The sequence below is a fragment of the Lynx rufus genome, unplaced genomic scaffold, assembly GCF_022079265.1.
Source record: "Lynx rufus isolate CCGP_SWC_20201006 ecotype Redwood Valley unplaced genomic scaffold, mLynRuf1.p SCAF_16, whole genome shotgun sequence".
Lineage (NCBI taxonomy): Eukaryota > Metazoa > Chordata > Mammalia > Carnivora > Felidae > Lynx > Lynx rufus.
The window spans coordinates 13,084,438-13,107,090 of record NW_025814830.1 but is presented as its reverse complement, the minus strand read 5'-3'; the positions used below and the strand labels follow the sequence as shown (position 1 = coordinate 13,107,090).

Below are 22,653 nucleotides of genomic sequence, written 5' to 3'. Positions count from 1 at the left end.
TGAAGGGTTGGTTTTTTCAGATTAATTTCTGTTTGTTGTTTTCATCTCCACTCTTATTTGTGTGTCATAAGAGAAATGATTTATTGCTTTGGTGAAATGTGTTAAAACACATGAATATCCCCCCCCCCCCATTTGACCCTGAATTTCTCATGTTCCCTGGGTCAGACTATGATTCTCTGTAACTACTCTACAGGCCCAGTCCTCTGCTTGTTATGTCTCCCAGTACCTAAGTTTAAATGAAGTATTAGGATGTGCAGTTTCGAGCTGCCTCTTTCAGTAAAGCATCCCTAACAAAAAGTCTGTTTCTCAGTTAGTCCAGAAATCAAGTGTAGAAAATTAATTATCACCCACAGAAGTTTCTACTGTAGCCATCTTTGTTTTATTTCTAATTTTAATGGAAACACAATGGTTACAGTCCATATGTTCTACCTTTTTAAAATTGGAGTAGATAAGAAATTCATTCAAAGAATATTGAGTGGCTCATAGAAAATCTTAGAGTGCCAAGGAACAAAGATACAGAACCAAGAACATTGCTGCACATGATGACACAGAACTCGTGAGGTCATTCCTGCTGCTGCTGCTGCTGCTGCTGCTGCTGCTGCTGCTGCTGCTGGACAGAATTGCCAGCTTACACTACTGACAACATGGACTCTGGATGTTCCTGCTAGTGCCACCTGTGTACATGGGGTTACCCATCACCCAGATGGAATCTCCCATCCTTGTTCCTTTATATCATCACCTTGCTGTTCTGAGATAGGTGTTTTTTGTTTTTCGTTTTTTATTTTCGTGAGAGCAACAGAGCACAAGTGGGGGGCTGGGGGGGGAGTGAGAGGGAGACACAGAATCTGAAGCAGGCTCCAGGCTCTGAGCTGTCAGCACAGAGCCCGTCACAGGGCTCAAACTCACGAACCATGAGATCATGTCCCTAGCTGAAGTTGGTTGCTTAACTGATGAAGCCACCCAGGCACCCCTGAGATGGATGTGTTGGAGTGCTGAAGCCTATGTTCCATCCTTGTACATTAGCTGCTGGAGAGACTAAGATGCATTTTCAGTTTAGTGAGAATCAGCCTTGGCTTCTTAAAGATGGGTGTTAACCATCATAGCAAGGGTGCACAAATACTGTACAGCCAAATGAATGACCAGTGTTCACAAGATGGCATCCTATCAATATACCTCATTCTTCCTGTAACTGAGCATTAAAACCTCATCTAAAATAACATTACTCATTCCTCATTTATTCATGAGCCATTCCTCATTCAACCAAAATTGTGTTGGGTAATGTTTTTACCTTCTATCTGTCAGGATCCTGTGTAGACATTCTGTAACCTTTTTTCTAAGTTGTAACAACCTACATAAAAGGGCTCTGTGCTGACTGCTGGGAGCCTAGAGCCTGCTTCAGATTCTGTGTCTACCTTTCACTCTGCCCTTCCCCCACTCACACTTTGCCTCTCTCTGTCTCTGAAAAATGAATAAACCTTAAAAAAATTTTTTTAAGAGGAAAGAAGGAATGTAATAATAATATCTAACTATATATAAATTAGGTAGATGTTCCAGCCTTCCTTTCTGTAAATAATAGTTGTGACACATTCCCTTTTAATTAGCAAACTGGGAAGTTTTTATGGTTAAAGTTATCCAAACCTTTCATTAAAGATCAGAATCTTTGTTGGTTATAGTTTTCTTTATAGGTTTTCTGGTTTGGGGGGGAGGTGTTTATTTGCTTGTTTTTACAACTGGAAATGATAGGGATAAGAGTTGACCCTAGGAAATCTTTGGGTATTATTCATGTTTCATTTGGAAATTTCACATCCCTTGATAGCCAGGATCAATCAGCCCAGCAGACATTAACCCTTCCTCTCACCCCAGCCTTTGGTCTGCTGCCCATGGTCATGAGGAACTCCAAATAGCCAAGTTATAGTCTCACTTTACATTTTATTAGAATCACTGTTATGTTCACTGGTGAAAACATCCCTTCATTTATTCTCTACATTATTCTTCATCAAAGTGTCAAAATTTGGTGATGTTCTTGATATTTAGGCTTGACTTTATAATTGTTCTTTTCAGAGTATGCTGAACTTGCTTATAGTTTATGGTATGAATATAAGGGGAGAGGAGCATGAAAAAGTAACACTTGCAAGATAACTACCTCAGACAAGGTAATTATAAGAGCTTCAAGAAAGGCATGTCTAATAATTCATCCTGTCTTAAAATTTCTATTGTGTGCTAATAGTACAATTACATGAACTTTCTTGTTTATTGTCTACATGATGTAATTTTCCCATGTTTAATTTTAATCTTTTTGTGTCCTTAAACTATAGATGTGCTTTGTAAACACAATATAAAATATTTTAATCCAACCTGACAACCTATTTGTGTTTCAAATAGAGTACTAGGTCCATTTTTATTCGGTGTAATTACTAATCTATTTGGCTATAAATCTGCCATCCTCATTTGTGCTTTTCAGTTGATCTTGCCAGTTCTATGTTCCTTTCTAACTGGTTTTCTTCAGGATTTAAAAAAATTACCATTTTGTTTCTTACCTCTACTAGTTTGGAAATTCTATATACTATTTCTAAGCCTTTCTAAGTATTACCTCAGAAAATACCATACATACTAAAACCTATTAAGGTCCAAAACAGTTCACATCTTTACTCATTCCTGTACCAATAGAAATTACTTTGGGTTCTTTAGCTACATTTATCCACCCACCTCCCAGTGGAAATTATTGTTCTTTATATTTTTATTATCTTTTTTTTAACCTGATGGACATTACTATTTTAAATAGTCAATGTTTGGGGTACCTGGGTGGCTCAGTCAGTTAAGTATCCGACTTCGTCTCAGGTCATGATCTCATGGTCCTTGAATTCAAACCCCACATCTGGCTCTGTGCTGATAGCTCAGAGCCTAGAGCCTGCTTTGGATTGTGTCTCCCTCTTTCTCTGCCCCTCCCCAACTCTCACTCTTTCTGTCTCTCAAAAATAAATAAACATTAAAAAATTTTTTTCAATAGTCAATGTTTGTTTGTTTTTTTTTTTACATTTCTCCCCATAATTCCTATATTGTTTTTTATTCCTTTGCCTCTCTGTGATAAGATTCTAGTAATTTATTTTGATCTCTCCTTTAGTCACAGATTCACCATACAGGGTAATGTGTTGTTTTTTATTTTTCCCCCATTTGCTTATGTTTGGGGGTTTATCTGTATGGGTTTGTTAGAATGTCATAACAGACTGGATGGCTTAAGTAATAGAAATTTATTTTCTCCTGGTTCTGGAGGCTGTTAGTCCAACATCAAGATGTCAACCAGTCTTTTCCGGAGGCATCTCTCCTTGGATTATGTGCCACCCAAATCCCATCATTCTAATTTTATTACCTCTTTAAAGGCCCCACCTCCAAATATAGTCACATTCTGAGGTACTGGGGTTCTGCTTAAATGTTGTCAACAGGTTTTTGGTTTTGCTATCTGATTGCTCCATCTTATGATTCAAAACTTGTGTTGCTGCAGTCATTATTTTTCTGGAATCTTTGTTACTCCTTTTGTTTTTTGTTTACCCAGCTTTATTGAGGTAAAATTTACACCCAATAAAATTCACCAATATTTAAGTGTACAATTTTATGAGTTTTGACAAGTGTATACAATCATGTAATTGTTACCACAATCATGATATAAAACATTTCCATCACTTCAAATACAGTAAAACCTTGGTTTGCGAGCATAATTCGTTCTGGAAACATGCTTGTAATCCAAAGTACATATATATACATGTACATGGAATCTACTCCTGAAATCGCTGTTGCACTAAAGGCTAACTAATTTGGATGTAAATTTTAAAAAATAATAATAAAATTAAAAATTAGAAAAAGAATTATTTGTTTATTCAACATATAACTCCTTTATTATGTATATGTGTTGCAAATATTTTCTGCCAATCTATGCTTTGCCTTTTCATTTTCTTTCTTAACAGTGGTTTTTGAAAAGCAAAAGGTTTTAGTTTTTTTTTTTAAGTTTATTTATTTATTTTGAGAGAAAGAGAGTGCAAGCTTGAGTAGGGGAGGGGCAGAAAGGGGTAGAGAAAGAATCCCAAGCAGGCTCCGCACTCTCAGCACAGAACCCAGTGCGGGGCTTGAACCCACCAACTGAGAGATCATGACCTGAGCTGAAATCAAGAGTTGGATGCTTAACTGACTGAGCCACCCAGGTGCTCCAAAATGTTTTAGTTTTGTTTTTTGTGTTTTTTGTGTTTTTTTTTTTAATTTACATCCAAATTAGTTAGCATATAGTACAACAATGATTTCAGAAGTAGATTCCTTATTGTCCCTTACCCACTTAGCCCATCCCCCCTCCTACACCCCCTCCAGTAACCCTCAGTTTGTTCTCCATATTTATGAGTCTCTTATGTTTTGTCCCCCTCCCTGTTTTTATATTATTTTTGTTTCCCTTCCCTTATGTTCATCTGTTTTGTCTCTTAAAGTCGTCATAGGAGTGAAGTCATATGATTTTTGTCTGACTAATTTCACTTAGCATAATACCCTCCAGTTCCATCCATGTAGTTGCAAATGGCAAGATTTCATTCTTTTTGATTGCCGAGTGATACTCCATTGTATATATATACCACATCTTCTTTATGCATTCATCCATCGATGGACATTTGGGCTCTTTCCACACTTTGGCTATTGTTGATAGTGCTGCTATTATAAACATTGGGGTGAATGTGCCCCTTCGAAACAGCATATCTGTATCCCTTGGATAAATGCCTAGTAGTGCAATTGCTGGGTCGTAGGGTAGTTCTATTTTTAGTTTTTTGAGGAGCCTCCATACTGTTTTCCAGAGTGGCTGCACCAGCTTGCATTCCCACCAACAATGCAAAAGAGATCCTCTTTGTCCACATCCTCGCCAACATCTGTTTTTGCCTGAGTTGTTAATGTTAGCCATTCTGACAGGTGTAAGGTGGTATCTCATTGTGGTTTTGATTTGTTTGTTTGTTTTTTAAGTTTTTTTTTTTTATGTTTATTTGTTTTTTGAGAGAGAGAGACAGACAGAGTGTGAGCAGGGGAGGGGCAGAGAGAGAGAGGGAGACACAGAATCCGAAGCAGGCTCCAGGCTCCGAGCTGTCAGCACAGAACCCGATGCGGGGCTCGAACTCACAAGCTGTGAGATCATGACCTGAGCTGAAGTCAGATGCTTAACTGACTGAGCCACCCAGGCACTCCTCATTGTGGTTTTGATTTGTATTTCCCTGATGATGAGTGAAGTTGAACATTTTTTCATGTGTTGGTTGGCCATCTGGATCAAAATGTTTTAGTTTTGATAAAATCCAAATTATTTTCCTTCTTTCACAGTTCATGCTTTTTGCATCCTGCCTGAAAAATATTTCCTAAATCAGGGTCACAAAATTTTATCTCTTTGGTTTTTAAATGAATGGAAAGAGGGGCACCTGGGTGGCTCAGTAGGCTGAGCGTCCAACTTCGGCTCAGGTCGTGATCTCATGGTTTGTGAGTTCGAGCCCCACGTCAGGCTCTGGGCTGACAGCTCAGAGCCTGGAGCCTGCTTCAGATTCTGTGTCTCGCTCTCTCTCTGTCCCGCCCCTGCTCACACTCTGTCTCTCTCTGTCTCAAAAATGAATAAAACATTTTTAAAAAATGAATGGAAAGAATTCAGGGTTGAGCTGTGAATAAAAAAGATGCTCGGGTGCCTGGGTGGCTCAGTCAGTTGAGCATCCAACTCTTGATTTTGGTTCAGGTCATAACCTAACACTTGTGAGATCAAACCCTGCATCAATCTCTGTGCTGACAGTACGAAACTTGCTTGGGATTCTCTCTCTCCCTGTCTCTCTGCTCTTCCCTCATTGGTGTTCTTTCTGTCTCTCTCAGAATAGATAAATAAACTTAAAAAAAAGTGGGGGGCTTCTGAGGGTCCCAGTAGGTTAAGCATCTGACTCTTGATTTCAGCTCAGGTAGTGATCTCAGGGGTTCATGAGTTTGAGCCCTGCATGAGGCCCCTCACACTAACAGTGCAGAGCCTGCTTGGGATTCTCTGTTTCCCTCTCTGCCCTTCCCCCACTTGGATTATCTCTGTCTCTAAAAAATAAATAAATAAGTAGGGGTGCCTGGGTGGCTCAGTTGGTTAAGTGTCCAACTCTTGGTTTTGGCCTCAGGTCACGATCTCAGTTTGTGAGTTTGAGCCTCACATCGGGCTCTGTGCTGACAGCATGGAACCTGCTTGGGATTCTCTCTCTCTCTCTGCCCTTCCCCTGCTCACTCTCTCTGTCTCTCTCTCAAAAATAAATAAATAAACTTTAAAAAAAATTTTAAATAAACATTTTTTGAAAAGTAGTTTATGTATATATAAAACCATCTCAGAGGTAAGAGTAAATTAAATTTTATTTGCTTCTCCCATAGATTGTGATATTTGAGATACACATACTACTATTTTAATGAATATTCCTTTTGGTCATGGTCAAAATTTATAATCTCATTAAGCATCACTATTCCAGGTTGGCTTCAAACTACCTCACGTCAAAATTTAGGGAGAAAAATTAACATTAAAAGTGAAATAGACTATTTTCATAAACTTTCTAACTTTTAACATGGTCACATAAGTAGAAATTGTAAAGAATCCATAATAAGGAATACATGGAACTTAATTCTGTTGTTGCATACTATCATGCAGTTTAAATTTCCTTTGGAAAAAGATATCCATTTAGCTCAGGTTCTTATAGTATAATCAGTTGTATATGGAATCTACAGTGATAAATCATATTCCCTTATAATCCATAAAGTTTAAATTATTAAAATTCCTTATTTTAGAAGAATTTATGATTTGGGAACTTAAGAACTCTAGGATAAGATTACTTTAATCTATTTTTATTTTCTTGTTAAATTTCACTTTATGAAATGGCTTTCATGTTCCATAGAACCTTAAGGAATATAAATTTTTTTCTTTTAACATTAGATTGCCAGGGTTCATCCATATTATTGTTCAATACAGTCCATTCATTTTGACTATTCTGTGATAAAGTAGTCCCCCCCCCCCCCACCTTATCCACAGTTTTGCTTTCCATGGTTTCAGTCATCTGTGGTCAACTGTGGTCCAGAAGTAGATGATCCTCCTCCTGATGTATAGTCAGAAGGTCAGTGTTAGCCAGACACTGCATCATAATACCTATGTCAGTCACCTTACTGCATCTCCTCATGTAGAGATTTTATCATTTCACATCACAAGAAGGGTGAGTACAGTATAATAGATATTTTGAGAGAGACCACATCCATATAACTTTTATTAGAGTATATTGTTCTAATTGTTCTATTTTATTATTAGTTATTGTTAATCTCTTACTGAGTCTAATGTATAAATTACATTTTATCATAACTATGTCTGTATAGAAAAAAACATAGTCTACATAGGATTTGGTACTATCTGTAGGTTTAGGTATCCACTGGGAAGGGTCTTGGAAGTATACCCCCCCCCCCCAGATAAGGAAGTACTATTATATCCTATGTTTATACCATATTTACTACTGTATTCTGTGTTTACACCTACCTTTTTTTTGAGACTTCAAAGACAGTTCTTTAACTACTTGGGATTGTTTTCCCCATACCTTCCAACACTAGGCAACCATTTACCTATTTTCTGTCTTTATGAATTCGCCTGTTCTATACATTTAATATAAATGTAATTATATAATATGTTGTCTTTTGTGTCTGGTTTCTTTCACATAGCATGTTTTCAAGGCTCATCCCTTGCATGTGTCAGTACTTCATCCTTTTTATGGCTGAATAATAAATACCCTGTTGTATGGATATACCATGCTTAATTTATCCACACATTTGTTGCTGGACATCTAGGTCATTTCCACTTTTTGGCTATGGTTATTAATGTTGCTCTGAACATTCATGAAATGTTTCTGTGGACATATATTTCTCTTTCTCTTGGGCATATATAGCTAAGAGTGAAATTGCTGGGTTATACGTTTTATACCTTTAACAGTGTGGGGGACTTCCAGACTGTTTTTTAAAGTGGCTGCAGGGCACCTGGGTGGCACAATCGGTTAAGCGTCTGACTTCAGCTCAGGTCATGATTTTGTTGTTCATGAGTTCGAGTCCCACGTAGTAGGGCTCTGTGCTGACAGCTCAGAGCCTGGAGCCTGCTTTGGATCTGTGTCTCCCTCTGTCTCTGCCCTGCTCACGCCCTGTCTCTCCCTCTTTCAAAAATAAATAAACATTAAAAATATTTTTTAATAAAAAAATGAATAAACACAAGCTCAGTGTTTCCAAACTAATAAAAAACACCTTTGCACGTAGGGATAGATCTTTCATAAACATTAAATGTTTGATAATGAATGCAAACCAACGGGAGCTAAACGACAAAGGACTGCTACCAGCCCTCTTCCCTCATGTAGATTATGACATTAAAAAAAAAAAAATCCTTTTCTGTGTTATCTTCTTTCAATGCCCAGTTCAGAATTTCTGAATTTGTATAGATTGTGACAAGGAGAACCCCAAATTATTATCACAGAAGAGTAACAGGAGGAAAGATGGAATTTAGCAATACCACATTACTGAAATCTGTCTATGTGACATTCCTATAAAGTTTCTTTTGAGTGGCTTTAAGTGTTTTCTATTCCAAGTTACAATGCATAAGTACCTCTTCAAAGCTATCATTTTAACAAAGGAGGCACTCCACAAAGAATTAAATACAGAGGATAGAAAGAAAATGTGCAGAAGTGTTATAAGAGAATAAAAACAAAAAACAATGAATTTGAAGGCTTGCTTTAGGGTTTCCTAAGCCAAGTTGTTGTTTTTTTAAATATATGTTTCAACCAAAATCTATTGATAATTTAGTTATAAAGAAGACAGAGATTGTACCCATCACACACACCTCATTATGTTCCTGAATGTGGCTCTTTCAGTCTTGATTGGGTACCTGCACCTCTTGGAGGGATACAGGAATTTTGATCACAAACCTCATCTATAAGATAAGAAATGTGGTTTCTCTTAGTATTAAAATATATGGGAAGCAGAGTGGTAACAATATTTATGATTGAACACAAAGTATGGCCAGTTGTCAGCCCTCTCCAGTGAATCTCCAAAGAAGGGAGGATGATTTAAATAGCTCTAAATGGACAGTATGCTATGTTAGCTCAGAAATCAATTGCTGAAATCCACCACCATCAACCTAAAATCCCCAGTCCCAAGCTAAAAAATTTTCTATCTTCCTCAGTGACATCATACCACCCATGCCTGATTACATATATACAGAACTTTACTCTGCACTCATATTCCTGAGTAGATTGAGATTACGTGTTTGTTTATGAATCACTTGGCCAGGAATGGTACTTAGGCTCAGAAATCAGTTTTATCAGAGGAAAAATAGCTGGTCCTTAGCAGAGGTATCAAATTATTTTTTATTCATATTGGTATACCTCCATCAGAGGAGAAACACAGGTAAGAAAGCAGCTGGTTTCCTAGGGGCACCTGGGTGGCTCAGTCAGTTAAGCATCTTATTTCGGCTCAGGTCATGATCTCACAGTTCGTGGGTTTGAGGCCCTGCGTTGGGCTCTGTGCTGACAGCTCAGAACCTGGAGTCTGCTTTGGATTCTGTGTCTCCCTCTCTCTCTGCCTGTACCTCACTTGTGCTCTCTCTCTCTCTGTGTCTCAAAAAATAAATAAATAAATGTTAAAGAAAAAAAAAGCAGCTAGTTTCCTGAACAGAAAAATAGGAAAATTCTTTCATAAGGTAAGTTGGATTTATCTTCTAGGCTCACAAGAAAACACAAATTTTCTACTTATGTGTTGAAGCACATAAAACAAGGTATGTATTGGTTGGTTGAAGAAAATGTCATCTGATACTTGCAGGAAACCCCGTATTTCCTTTAGGAGAAATGGTTTGCTAATTCAGTGTTTGCAATAACTTTATAGAACTACTGTGAATAATAGGAATTGACTGTATTGTAAGCTCTGCAAGCCATTCAGTCTGCATAACTAGTCAATCCTGCCCTTGTAGCTTAAATGCAGCCATAGACAATGAATAAATGAACATGGCTATGTTCCAGTAAAACTATTTATAGACACTGAAGTTTGAAATGCATGATTTTTTACACATCACAAAATATTCTTCTTTTTCCGATTTTTTAAAACCATTTTAAAGATAGATATTATTCTTTACTCACTAGCCATATACGTGGCAGGCCAGATTTGTAATTTGTCAACCCCTGCTTTAGAATAACTACAATCTAAAATTTTATTTACTAGTTTTATTTTTAGTAATAATATTGGCATCACAATTTTAAACTTTTATGGCCATTCTAGACTACTGCAACTATATAAATATGTTAATATTACTAGGAACCAGGATTTCTAGAGAGAGATTATTAGAGGAAAAAAACAAATATAAAAGGTAAGAATAAGACCTTGTAACATTATATTTGAATTAGTAATGTCAGCATGAATGAACGCTTTGAGTCTTAAGTTTCTTGCCTTCCTTTAACAAAGAGAAGAGTGTCTGATCTAGAACCCAAGATATTTGACTCCCTAATCCTGGGTTGTCTGCTCTAGCCATAGTGCTTCTCTTTTAGGTAAAGATGTTTTTTTCTTTTAACATTTATTTTTGAGAGAGAGCAAGCATGAGCAGGGGAGGGGCAGAGAGAGACAGAGGAAGAGACAGAATCCCAAGCAGGCGCAGCACTGTCAGCACAGAGCCCAATGTGGGGCTCCATCTCACAAACCGAGAGATCATGACCTGTGTCAAGAGTCAGATGATTAACTGAGCCACTCAGGGGCCCCAAGATGTTTTTTCTTAGTCTGGGCCTTCTTAAATCCTCCCAACAAAGTCCCCTTAACATTAAGAGGAACAGCCTATTCTGGAAATCTGGGGAAGGAGCAAATAAACTATTCCAGGACAGGAATTTCCTTTGAAATCTTATGTTTAAAGCTATGTTTATTTACATTCTCCATAATAAACCTGTGATTAAATGTAAATACACAATTTTCCAGAAAAATCAGTTTTTTTCACCAAATGCTTCAGTAAAGATGATGCTTCTTGAAAATGCAACATTCCTTTCTTATTTCAGAATTGAGGCGAGTGAGGCTTTTGGTCTCATCCAATCATTCCACATCATCACAGTCCCGCAGGAACACACCAGAAGCACACACACACACACACACACACACACACACACACGCCACGATCAGGCACACACTGAGGGACTCCCATCCAAGGTCTGCAGGGAAGGCCTGGGGAAAACGTATCTATCAGAACCGTGCCACCTAAATGTTCAGAGTCAATTACAGACACGTTCACAGACCCATTACCTCGCAGGCCAACACAACATTCTTAGTCCTGTACAGTCTGACACACAATCCAGTCAAAATCTCCCTCACAAACCACATTCCGGTCCTCGAAGTAGCACTTCACAAACACAAACCAGCCACACCCAATGAGAAAGTCGTACCCAGAACCACTCCAAAGATAGACACACAGTGCCATCGAGTAGGCGGTAGGGAGAGTCACATTTATGCATATCCCCCCTTTAATACGCCGGTTGTTGGTGCCCGCCGCGCTCCAGGACCTGCCGGGACTTTCTTGGGACAAAGAGCCGGGAACGCCGCCTGCTCAGGAGCCCGCCTAGATCTCCGCCTCACGCGGCGAGCGGGCGGGGTGGAAGCTCCGCTCCCCTAGGCTGGCGGCGCCGGCGCACTCAGTGCCTACAGAGCGAGCTCCCAGCAGCCTCCGCGCGCGGCCCGTTAAGCCCCGGGGGCTGTGTACTTGCAGGTTCCGTCCCATCCTCGCTTACACTGAGCATCACCGTGAGGCAGGTGCGACACCCAAGGTGAGCAGCCCCGGTTCAGAGGGTCGGAAAGACGTTGCCGCCTCGCCTGGAGATTAGGAGACAGAAGCGAGGCGCTGCAGTACCGCAGAGTGTGGCGAGCCTCTCACCTCAGGCCCGAGTGTGCGTGAGAACGGCAGTGGTGTGCGTGGTTGTGTATCTGGGTGACCGTGGGCGTGACGGGGCCCGAGTGTGGCATCAGGACTGTGTGTGGCTGTGAGGTCGGAACTAGTGGGTGATGGCATTTGTGTGGCTGAACTGGATGCAGATCCTCTTGTGTGACGGAAGGTTGCGTGACCGTGGACTATGTGACTCCGACCCTGGCGTCGCAGCTGATCTTCTGCCCTCTAGCCGCACTCGCCCAGCGGCAGAGAAAAAGCTCCCAGACAGATAGCTGAGCGCCAGCGAAAAGGCTCATACCCGATCTTGGGATAAGAATGTTAGAAAAGAACGTGCCTCGCAGGCAGGTTCCTGGGGGTACCCCCACCCACTACATCTTCGGATGCGCGCGCGGACGGACACACACACACACACACACACACACACACACACACACACACACACACAGAGCTCTGAGGGGTCCAGCTGCAGGTTTCAGAACCACCGAGTTTCTTCCGGGAAACTGCCCAGAAGTCCGATTCCCGCCGCCCGCCTCCCACAACCGTGACCCTGGCCTTTTTCTAATACTAGGAAGGGTCAACAATATTCTCCCTCTTTACTCGGTTTATGTGTGGGTGGTTGGTGGGGACAGATGGGGTCGTGGCGTGCCCTAATTTAGCTGGGCTGGGCTCCAAGAAAGGCCTGTTGTCCTCAGATTCCCTTCTTCCTCAATCTTGTCAAACCCTAAGGAAAGGGCTCTGAGGAGGAGGAGGAGAAGGAATGCTCTTGTCCATTTTAAAAAGTTAAGGTCAAGGTGAGTGGGTATTTCCTCATATAATATGAAATGCATTTTTATTTTTTAGGGCATGGGAACATTTGCTTCCTTTTTAAATTTCCTGTCGATTGAGTTAATACTTAGGCTACCTACCTAGTGCCTATATGCACTTGTCCATTTGACAGATACTTCCCATTACTTCTATGAGCTTTCTTTTTAAGTGTAAAGCTCTTAGAACAGCTCCTGACACTTGATAAGTATTTAATAAACATTAGCTATTTGTTAATGTGATTTTGGGCAATTCCCACCCACCTCCAATAGATCAGGAAAAATGAAAATACCAAGCTAACTGTGATGGGGATTTCCTAGTTTAAAAAAAAAAAATGAGATGCTCAAATGGTCTAGAACAGAAATTCTTAACCAGAGGTAATTTAAATCCATTTGGAGCTTTCAGGGAACCAGAAACTCCTTGAAGTTGTATTTAAGTTGTTGTAGATATTTGTTAATATGTCATTTTTATGGGGAGGAAGTCCATAATTTAATGAGATTTTCAAACATGATCCTAAAAAGATTTAGATCTACTGGCCTACAGTCAAAGACTAATATCTGAGAATGTACTTTGAGATAACAAATAAAATTAGTGTCTAACAATAGGAAATTCATAAGTCACACTCCATCCCTGTGATGCAATTTTATGTCATTAAACATGTGAATCATGAGAAGGAAAAAATTAAAAAAATTTTTAAAGTCTATTTATTTATTTTTGAAAGAGAGAGAGAATGGAGAGAGAGAATCCCAAGCAGTGGAGCCTGACATGGTGCTTCCGAACCATGAGATCATGACCTGAGCTGAAGTCAAGAGTTGGATGCTCAACTTACTGAGCCACCCAGGTGCCCTGTAAATGATAAATTTTAAGCAATAGTCATAGTTTTGAACAAGATGACTCAGGAAAATTTTAATTACAGATGAATCCCTTTTAGTAAACTAGGGATTTGTAGAAATTTTGCAAGGATTATATCTAATGTGAAACTATAATTAGTTATGCAGTGGAGAAAGGCAGAGAGAAAGCCTCTATCGTGTACCAAATACTCCTGTCTGCTTTGGTGTATTTTGGCTGAATTTAAGAATGCTGCTTACCATGGGGTGCCTGGGTGGCTCAGTTGGTTAAGCTTCTGACTTCTGCTCAGGTCATGATCTTGAGGTTTGTGAGTTTGAGCCCCGTGTCTGGCTCTGTGCTGACAGCTTGGAGCCTGCAGCCTGCTTCGAATTCTGTGTCTCCCTCTCTCTCTGTCCCTCCCCTGCTCATACTCTGTCTCTCTCTGTCTCTCAAAAATAAATAAATGTTAAAAAAAATAAAAAAGAATGCTGCTTACCTTGATTGTGTTCAGTCACAGAATAAGGTGAAGGCAGCACCTTGTTTTGGTGAAGAACAGTAAAAAAACTGATGAGTGTTATTTATTTCTGCCATACTGATTTTTTTTTTTTGAGGAACTCACTCATTTCACAGTCCTATAGACTCCTTTCTCTTAACAACTAAAAGGTAGTTCCTCTCCTCAACTCTTTTTTATTTTGTTTGAAACTAGTTTTTGTTTCTGATGATAGAATTAATGCAGGTTTATTATAAACAAGAAAAATATGCAGACCTAAGGAAATTATAAAGAAGAACATTTAATTTGTTCATAGTCCCATCATACAGAGTTAATGAATATTAGTACTTTGATGTTTGTTTTTCCAAATCTTTTTTCTGTGCGCTTGTGTACATATGTTTATTTCGTAAAATAGAATTACAAAAATTGATTATTTAAGGAGATACTCTTCAACATTTTGAAAAGAAATCCAGCTCAGTCATAAGATTTATTATATTGCTGTTTGTACAGAGTAAAGGAGAGTACAGTGGTTTCCCTCTAATCTGAAATTTTTTTCAAGACTTTATACCTTTTAGGATTATGGAAACATTTATCAGGGCAACAAATATCAAGTAAGATATCTTTTCAGAATTGAGGTGTTGTTTTTTTGTGTGTGTGTGTGGTTCAAGGTTGTTCCTAAGTAGAGATTTGTAATAACAGTGGAACGTGGTAGTAATGATAAATAATTCAGGCATGTTATACAGAAGAACTTGATCAAATGTTTTTAATGTGTTAATGTGTTCAATATGATACCTTATCAAATTTCTTGAGTTTTATGATGCCAAGTGGTGTTTCTTTGGAACTGCTAGGAATAGAGAGCAAAAGGGACTTTGTTCTACTTCTTGATTTTATGAATCTTTTTTGCTAATATTATTTATTAAGAAGAATTACATTCTCAAACAGTTCTAAAATTTACTAATGTTGTAAGAAAGAGGAGTCCTGAAAATCTCACTATAAGAGAAAGGAGAAAGGGCATCCTAGTATTAAAATTATTAAAGGGACGCTTGGGTGGCTCAGTTGGTTAAGCATCCAACTCTCAATTTCGGCTCAGGTCATGATCTCATGGTTCATGGGTTCAAGCCCTGCATCAGGCTCTGCGCTCACAGTGTGGAGCCTGCTTGGGATTCTCTGTCTCCCTCTCTCTCTGCCCCTCCCTTGTTCATGCTCACTCTCAAAAATAAAATTAAATTAAAAGTAAAATTATTAAAGATAATTTACCAAATAATTAAAATGCTTTTACTAAAGATACTTTTTTAAACACATGGAATAACGGGCATGTAATTTTTTCATTTTATTTATTGCTTGTAATAAGGTATTTTAAGTGCTTTATATGTATTATATTATTTAACCTTCACAATAACCTTATAAGGTATATACTGTTACTATTCTCCAGTTTATCTAAGAGGAAGCAGTGGCACTGAAAACTAACATGCCTGAAGTCTCCCAGTTGATAACATCAAACCTCAGATTCATATTCTGGATCCTGACAACAAAGCCTGTGTTCTTCATATGTGAGAGTCAGTCACCTCCCACCATTGTGGATATTCTTTTTGGTCTGCCTATTGTACTTGGAAGTTTATCATGGATATCTTTCTTCATGAATTAATATGAACCAGTACCATTATTATTAATAATTACATAATATGCCATCATATTGTAGAACCTAATTTATTTAGCTGGTTGCCTTACTGTTAGGTTTTCTGACTTTTGGTTAGAAAGTATTCCTTGATGAACTTCCTTGTATATATCTCCTTGTATACTTCTATAAAAATTTTCCAGGGATAAATTCCTAGAAATGGAATTTCTAGGTTGAATTATTAGACATTTTATAAAGTACTCACAATATGCCTGATCCTATGCTAGTACTCTGAGGGTGAAAGAGTGACTAAAATGACAAGTTGATTTTTTTTTAATATGAAATTTATTGTCAAATTGGTTTCCATACAACACCCAGTGCTCATCCTAACAGGTGTCCTCCTCAGTACCCATCACCCACCCTCCCCTCCCTCCCACCCCCCATCAACCTTCAGTTTGTTCTCTGTTTTTAATTGTCTCTTATGTTTTGGCTCCCTCCCTCTCTAACCTTTTTTTTTTTTTTCCCCTTCCCCTCCCTCATGGTCTTCTGTTAAGTTTCTCAGGATCCACATAACAGGGTTGATTCTTAAATTATTATCTATCAACATAGATAAAACTGTATAGGAATTAGACTAAGTTAGCTGGGAATTCCTGGGAAGAAGATACATTATCTGATTATAGCAAGCTTTATCAGGTTGTAACCAAAAAATGCCAAATCCAGAGGATTTCTGTATAGGTAAATGGACTGTATGTAAGAGGTGTTATGCCTTATGGTTTTTATTCTCATGATGTTGATGCAAAGTGAGACCAACAGGGCAAAAGATTCAGCACCTCTTTGGAGGGCATCATGGCTAAAATGACTGGTTCAGAAGCAAGATCAATGCATTAGTACAGAAGTTAAGAAAGGCAGCAGCAGAGAAACAAGGCATTAGATGGGGGGTGTTTAACCATTTTTTTCTAGGCAAAACTTCAACATACATGAACAAACTTACAAATCATAGAGTTGGGTCAGCTATTGGGAGCTAGAAGAAAAATATATAGTAGCTTTTTTCCTCCAAGTTCAAGAGGTGACTGCTTCAGAAGTGAGTCTTTTTCACCTATTTGAAGAAAAGCTTCCCATTTACAAAATTTCAAAAATATCTTTCCAGAGTATATATTGCCATATAAAATTACGAAGTAAATATAAGCAAAAAGAAGAAAACTAAGATCAAAATGGGGAAATTAGCAATCTTTGCAGATCTTTTTTTTTTTTTTTTTAATTTTAGAGAGAGAGTGTGTGAACACAAGCAGGGGAGAGGGAGGCAAAGGGAAAGAAAGAGAATCTTAAGCAGGCTCCATGCTCAGCACGGAGTCCAACAGGATTGATCTCACGACCCTTGGATCATGACCTGACCCGAAATCAAGAGTCAGATGCTTAATTATACTTTACTAATGTATCCATAATGTCCATTTTATTTTATTGAAGAATATTTTATCTTGAATATTTTGTATGTCCTTATATATTTTTATTTTATTTTTTTTTAATTTTTTTTTCAACGTTTATTTATTTTTGGGACAGAGAGAGACAGAGCATGAACGGGCGAGGGGCAGAGAGAGAGGGAGACACAGAATCGGAAACAGGCTCCAGGCTCTGAGCCATCAGCCCAGAGCCCGACGCGGGGCTCGAACTCCCGGACCGCGAGATTGTGACCTGCTGAAGTCGGACGCTTAACCGACTGCGCCACCCAGGCGCCGCTGTCCTTATATATTTTTAAAAGCTTAGATTTTGTGATTATCATGCACATGCACAAATATATATATCTTTTTTGCCCTGCTATAACAGGATCACAGTACTCACAACTGTTGTCACCTGCATTCTTCACTCAGCAGCATGTAGTAAACATATTTCCATCTTTCCAATTAAAAGTCTGTATTATCATTTTTTAAGTGACAAGCTTTTTCATTCTGTGGGTGCTTTATAATTTATTTAATCTATTTTCTACTGAAGGATTTTTAGATTCTTTCCAGCTTTTTTCCATTATAAATAATGTCTGTCACTACATTCTTACATCTTGTACATATATACAATTATTTTCTTTAATCCCCAGAGTAGAATTTCTGAGTCAGAAGATTTGCATGGTTTAAATGCTGCTTGGACATAATTTTTTTAATGAATGTTTATTTTTAAGAGAGATAGAGCATGAGTTGGGGAGGGACAGAGAGAGAGGGAGACACAGAATCTGAAGCAGGCTCCAGGCTCGGGGCTGCCAGCACAGAGCCAGACGTGGGGCTCGAACTCACAAACCACAAGATCATGACCTGAGCTGAAGTCAGATGCTTAACCTACTGAGCCACCCAGGTGCTCCCTGCTTGGACATAATTTTAAATTTACACAATCTGCAGGTTAGAGTATTCATTTCCTTACAAACTTGCTAATATGGGCATAAGTACTCCCAAAGTGAGATTTAATGTCTTTTGGTGGTTTCACATGTTATTTCTATTTTTTTAGGTTTATTTATTTATTTTGAGAGAGAAGGAAAGAGAGAGAAAAAGCATGAGTGGGGGAGAGGCAGAGAGAGAGGGAAAGAGAAGGAATCTCAAGCAGGCTTGGCACTGTCAGCGCAGAGCCCAACTTGGGGCTGGAACTCACAAACCGTGAGATCATGGCCTGAACCAAACAAAATCAAGAGCTGGATGCTTAACCCACTGAGCCACCCAGGAGCCCCGTTATTTCTATTTTTTAATGAGTCCTGCATGCTCATGTTTCTCCCATTGGAACAAGAAATTCTGGGTTTCAGAGACCAGAACTAGAGTTGATTAAGAGCTGACTTTGGTTAGAAAAATGAGGAATCCAAATTCAGCTTTGCTACTTAACTGAATTTCTGCAAGTGGTTTTACTTTTATTGTAAATATTCTGGTCCATTGCATAGATAATTATTATACTACATAGCAATCCTAAGGATCCACTTAATGTATATAAAATGCCTATCCTATGGAAGTCTTTGAAATAGTTATGTGTTGTCTACCTGTTGAGAGCATGTATCCACACCTTTTCAGCCTAGGTTGTAAGAAAGAGAATGGTAAATAAAGACATGTAGGAAAGCAGTGTGGTTGATTCTGATTGAAAAAAGTGATGAGCCCAGAAGATTCTGGAAGTTATTGTACAGGCTGGCAGGCTGGTAGGGTTGCCAGTGCAGCAGTTTAACAGTGGTTAATGACTGCCAGGGTTGGGACTTAGGAATTTCTCTCTTTGTATATGATGAATCCAAGCAAGCCTGCAAAGCTTTGAAAGATATTCTTGTTTAGATGATGTGGCCCTTTATCAGCCCTGGAATTTTCGAGGAGGGATTAGATTTTCCAGATGCCCTCAAATCTCCCTCAGTGTGTGTGTGTGTGTGTGTGTGTGTGAGAGAGAGAGAGAGAGAGAGAGAGAGAGAGAGAGAGAGAGAGAAGTTCAAGGGAGGGGAAAAGGACATTAACTCCAGCCATTTAGTGAGTTCTGAGGACTATCTCATCTCATGGCTTTCTTTTCTTCCCCCTAGCTCTGGCCTCTGTGAACCCTCCAGGCAAGTAAACTCCAAGGAAGACTGACCAGTTCTTGAGTTTCTAAACCATGGCCCATGTAAGTTACTGTTTCTTTCTCCTGAAAATACAGTCATGTTAATGTCCTATGAACATTTCTTTATCCTGAAACTTCCTACCTATCAGAGTCCCATCTAGGAATCTTCTCCCAGTCCTCCAAATCCAGTGAGGGATGAGGCTATTTAGCACAACACCTGTCCTATGAGTCCTCTTTTCGCCAGTCATTATTCGTGTATTCATTGAAAAAAAAAATCATTTAGCATCTCCTATGTGTGCTCAATCTTTTGCTAAGAGCTGCAGTGGGGCAGAAATGAAATCGCTTGAGGGGGATGTTTGACCGTCTTTGTGAGTTGATGAAAGAGGATGAGCCCATTTGACTACTCATGGGGAAACTGAATGTTTCTGGATTTGAGTTTTCCAAGTATGTAAGATAAGATTTGCTGTTGGTTGGCCTCAGCCTCAACATATGGTGAGCTCACTTGCTTTGTGAGGCTTTTAGGATGGGGTACAGATATAATTGGGTCTTGCATGCAAAGAGATCAAGGACCTTCCCTAGGAATCCCTAAGAGTTGTATACTAGGATCAGGGTTCCATTTGTAGTTGAACAGGATATGCTGGTCTAGAATGACATCTCTGTGATTCTGGATCACCAGTATCCAGAATCTACATCCATATCCTCTAAGTCAGGAACAAGGAATGTATACAGTGAGTGATGGAAAATGATAAGTAGGAAAATCATGCAGATACATAGTTTATAGACCTTAACAACTGAGGAGAACCTTAAATATTTTGTATAGACCAAAATGGAAGAATGATTAAGTCTCATATAGCCCTCACATAGACTATTATACAATTTTTTAGACTTCATTAAAGAATCTGTCATAAATGGAAAAATGCTTATGATATGATCTGATTCAATGATGAACTTGGAATAAATTATTCATATCCTTTTCTAACATAGAAATATTATAAGGAAACTTTTTAAAAATCTGTTCTTTAAAGGGAAAGGGTGGAAGAACTACATTTCTTGAGACTTTATGAGGGAGACATGTAACAGGCACAGGCTTATATACAATATTTCATTTAATTGGAAAACTGATTTTTTTCTTTCCCAGACATGTTTGGATGATCAAGATACGCCAGAGTATTCAAGAGGCTGCACCTATAGCAACAGGATTCTTCAAGAGCACATAGGCATGCTGCTTCAGGCACACTCATTTCCTAACTCACTATATTAAAGGCTTCCAGCCCAAGCCTTTTTGTTTGCCATATGGTCCATTTCCTGCAGTATCTCTTCCATCTTAAAACAAATTTTCTTTAATTTCAATTGTATTATATGGTTTGTCATTGCAGAGATCACTGATGTTCAGTGATGTGTCCATAGTCTTCTCTCAGGAGGAGTGGGAATACCTGGACCTGGAACAGAGGGACTTGTACAGAGATGTAATGTTGGAGAATTACAGCAACTTGGTCTCACTGGGTAAGGTCAGCCGCCTGTAGACATGTTTTCTGTAATTTCTGCTTTTTTCTCTGGAAATTTCAGTAATATCTTTCAAGAAGCTATCTAAATTTCTGCTCCCTGTTCTCAGGTAAATGGTTTGAACTTTATTTGTTTGAAAGTGAACACCTCTGTTAGGCATATTCATCTTCCTTATTCTTTTTTTTTTTTTAATGTGCCATCTTCCTCATTCTTAAGTGGCCTTTAGGCCTTCCTTATTGATGAAAAAAGGGTGGATTTGAATACAGTCTTACTAGTGTCAAAGAAATCAGGTTTCCAGGGTACCTGGGTGGCTGAGTCATTCAAGTGTCTTACCCTTGATTTCTGCTCAGGTCATGATATCACGGTTCGTGAGTTCAAGCCCCATGCTGTTATTGCGGAGCCTGCTTGGGATTCTCTCTCTCCCTTTCTCTCTCTGCCCCCCACCCCCACCCTGCTTGTGTATGCATGCTGTCTCTCTTCCAAAATAAATAAATAAACTTAAAAAAAAAAATCAGGTTTCACTTTATATGTGAACTCAGAATTGCTATAGGTGTTTTGTTATTTGTTGGTATACCTGTTAGGAAAATAGCTAGACCATGTATCTTGGTTTTAATCTACCAAAAGAACAGATAATATTTGTAGTGTTAAGTTGGATCAACAGGATTTATTTACAATTCAAGACAACTCATTCCTTTTGTTAATAAACATATTCACTTTGGGGCGCCTGGGTGGCGCAGTCGGTTAAGCGTCCGACTGCAGCCAGGTCACGATCTCGCGGTCCGTGAGTTCGAGCCCCGCGTCGGGCTCTGGGCTGATGGCTCAGAGCCTGGAGCCTGTTTCCGATTCTGTGTCTCCCTCTCTCTCTGCCCCTCCCCCATTCATGCTCTGTCTCTCTCTGTCCCAAAAATAAATAAACGTTGGAAAAAAATAAATAAATAAACATATTCACTTTTACCTACTTTCATGATTAAAAACTAAAAATCCAAGAACTTTGCATTTAACATTATATTAATATCATAAGAAATAACAATAAATGCTTCCGGAAACTTCTTGTTTTCCCCTCAGCAAAATAACAATGACAATAAATAATAATAGCTAATAAAATACATTCGACCCTTGAACAACATAGGAGTTAGGGATGCCAATCCCCTATGCAGTCAAAAATCTGCATGTAACTTTTGACTCCCCAAAGCTTAACTAATAGCCTACTATTGATCACAAGTTTTACTGATAACATAAAGTTGATTAACACATATTTTGTATGTTATATGTATTGTATACTGTATTCTTAAAGTAAGCTAGAGGAAAAAAATGTTAAGAAAAGCATAAAGAAGAGAAAATACATTTACAGTACTTATTTATCAAAAAAAATCCACATATATGTGGACTGTTGCAGTTCAAACCTGCATTGTTCAAGGGACAACTGTGTATATAGTGCTTAGTACATAGCCTAGGCAGTGTTTAGATATAGGTATATGTTAATATAACTGTCACAACAATTGTGTATGAAGGGTACAATTACTATTCTTAAAACTAGGATGTGGCAGAGACAGGATTTGAACTCGGGCAGTCTGTGCTCTCAACCACTTGCCTCAAGAAGGATTACTTGTATGAATATAAATTAATCTATTTATTATGTAACCTTAATATGAATGTTTTCTAGCTATCTTGCCCTTCTTTGTTCTAAAGGCTTTATCAATTACCATCTGACCTGTAGTTTATTAAGAAGTTAGCCAAGATTGAATCAAAGTAACTTTGATTATTTTTTATTTCCATATCACCTTACATTTCATTTCTTCTAATCAGGATGCTTCATTTCTAAGCCAGATGTGATTTCCTTGTTGGAGCAAGGAAAAGAGCCCTGGAAAGTTGTGAGGAAAGGAAGGAGACGATATGCAGGTGAGTGAGCCCCAATTAAGCAGGGGGAAGCCATCACCA

The 22,653-nt window shown here is 38.7% G+C and overlaps 2 protein-coding genes across 2 annotated transcripts in view; one reads left to right on the top strand and one right to left on the bottom strand.

Annotated features, from left to right (window-relative positions):
• LOC124511173 (zinc finger protein 568) overlaps positions 1–22,653 on the bottom strand; it is a 389,983-nt gene that overhangs the window by 212,044 nt on the left and 155,286 nt on the right. The window lies entirely within an intron of this gene.
• Positions 11,744–22,653, top strand: part of LOC124511638 (uncharacterized) — a 64,097-nt gene continuing 53,187 nt past the window's right edge. The window contains exons 1-4 of the mRNA XM_047079038.1: positions 11,744–11,822; positions 19,196–19,275; positions 20,589–20,715; positions 22,522–22,614. Of these exons, the coding sequence (XP_046934994.1) occupies positions 19,267–19,275; positions 20,589–20,715; positions 22,522–22,614 (229 nt within the window). The 5' untranslated portion in view covers positions 11,744–11,822; positions 19,196–19,266. The remainder of the gene's footprint in view (positions 11,823–19,195; positions 19,276–20,588; positions 20,716–22,521; positions 22,615–22,653) is intronic.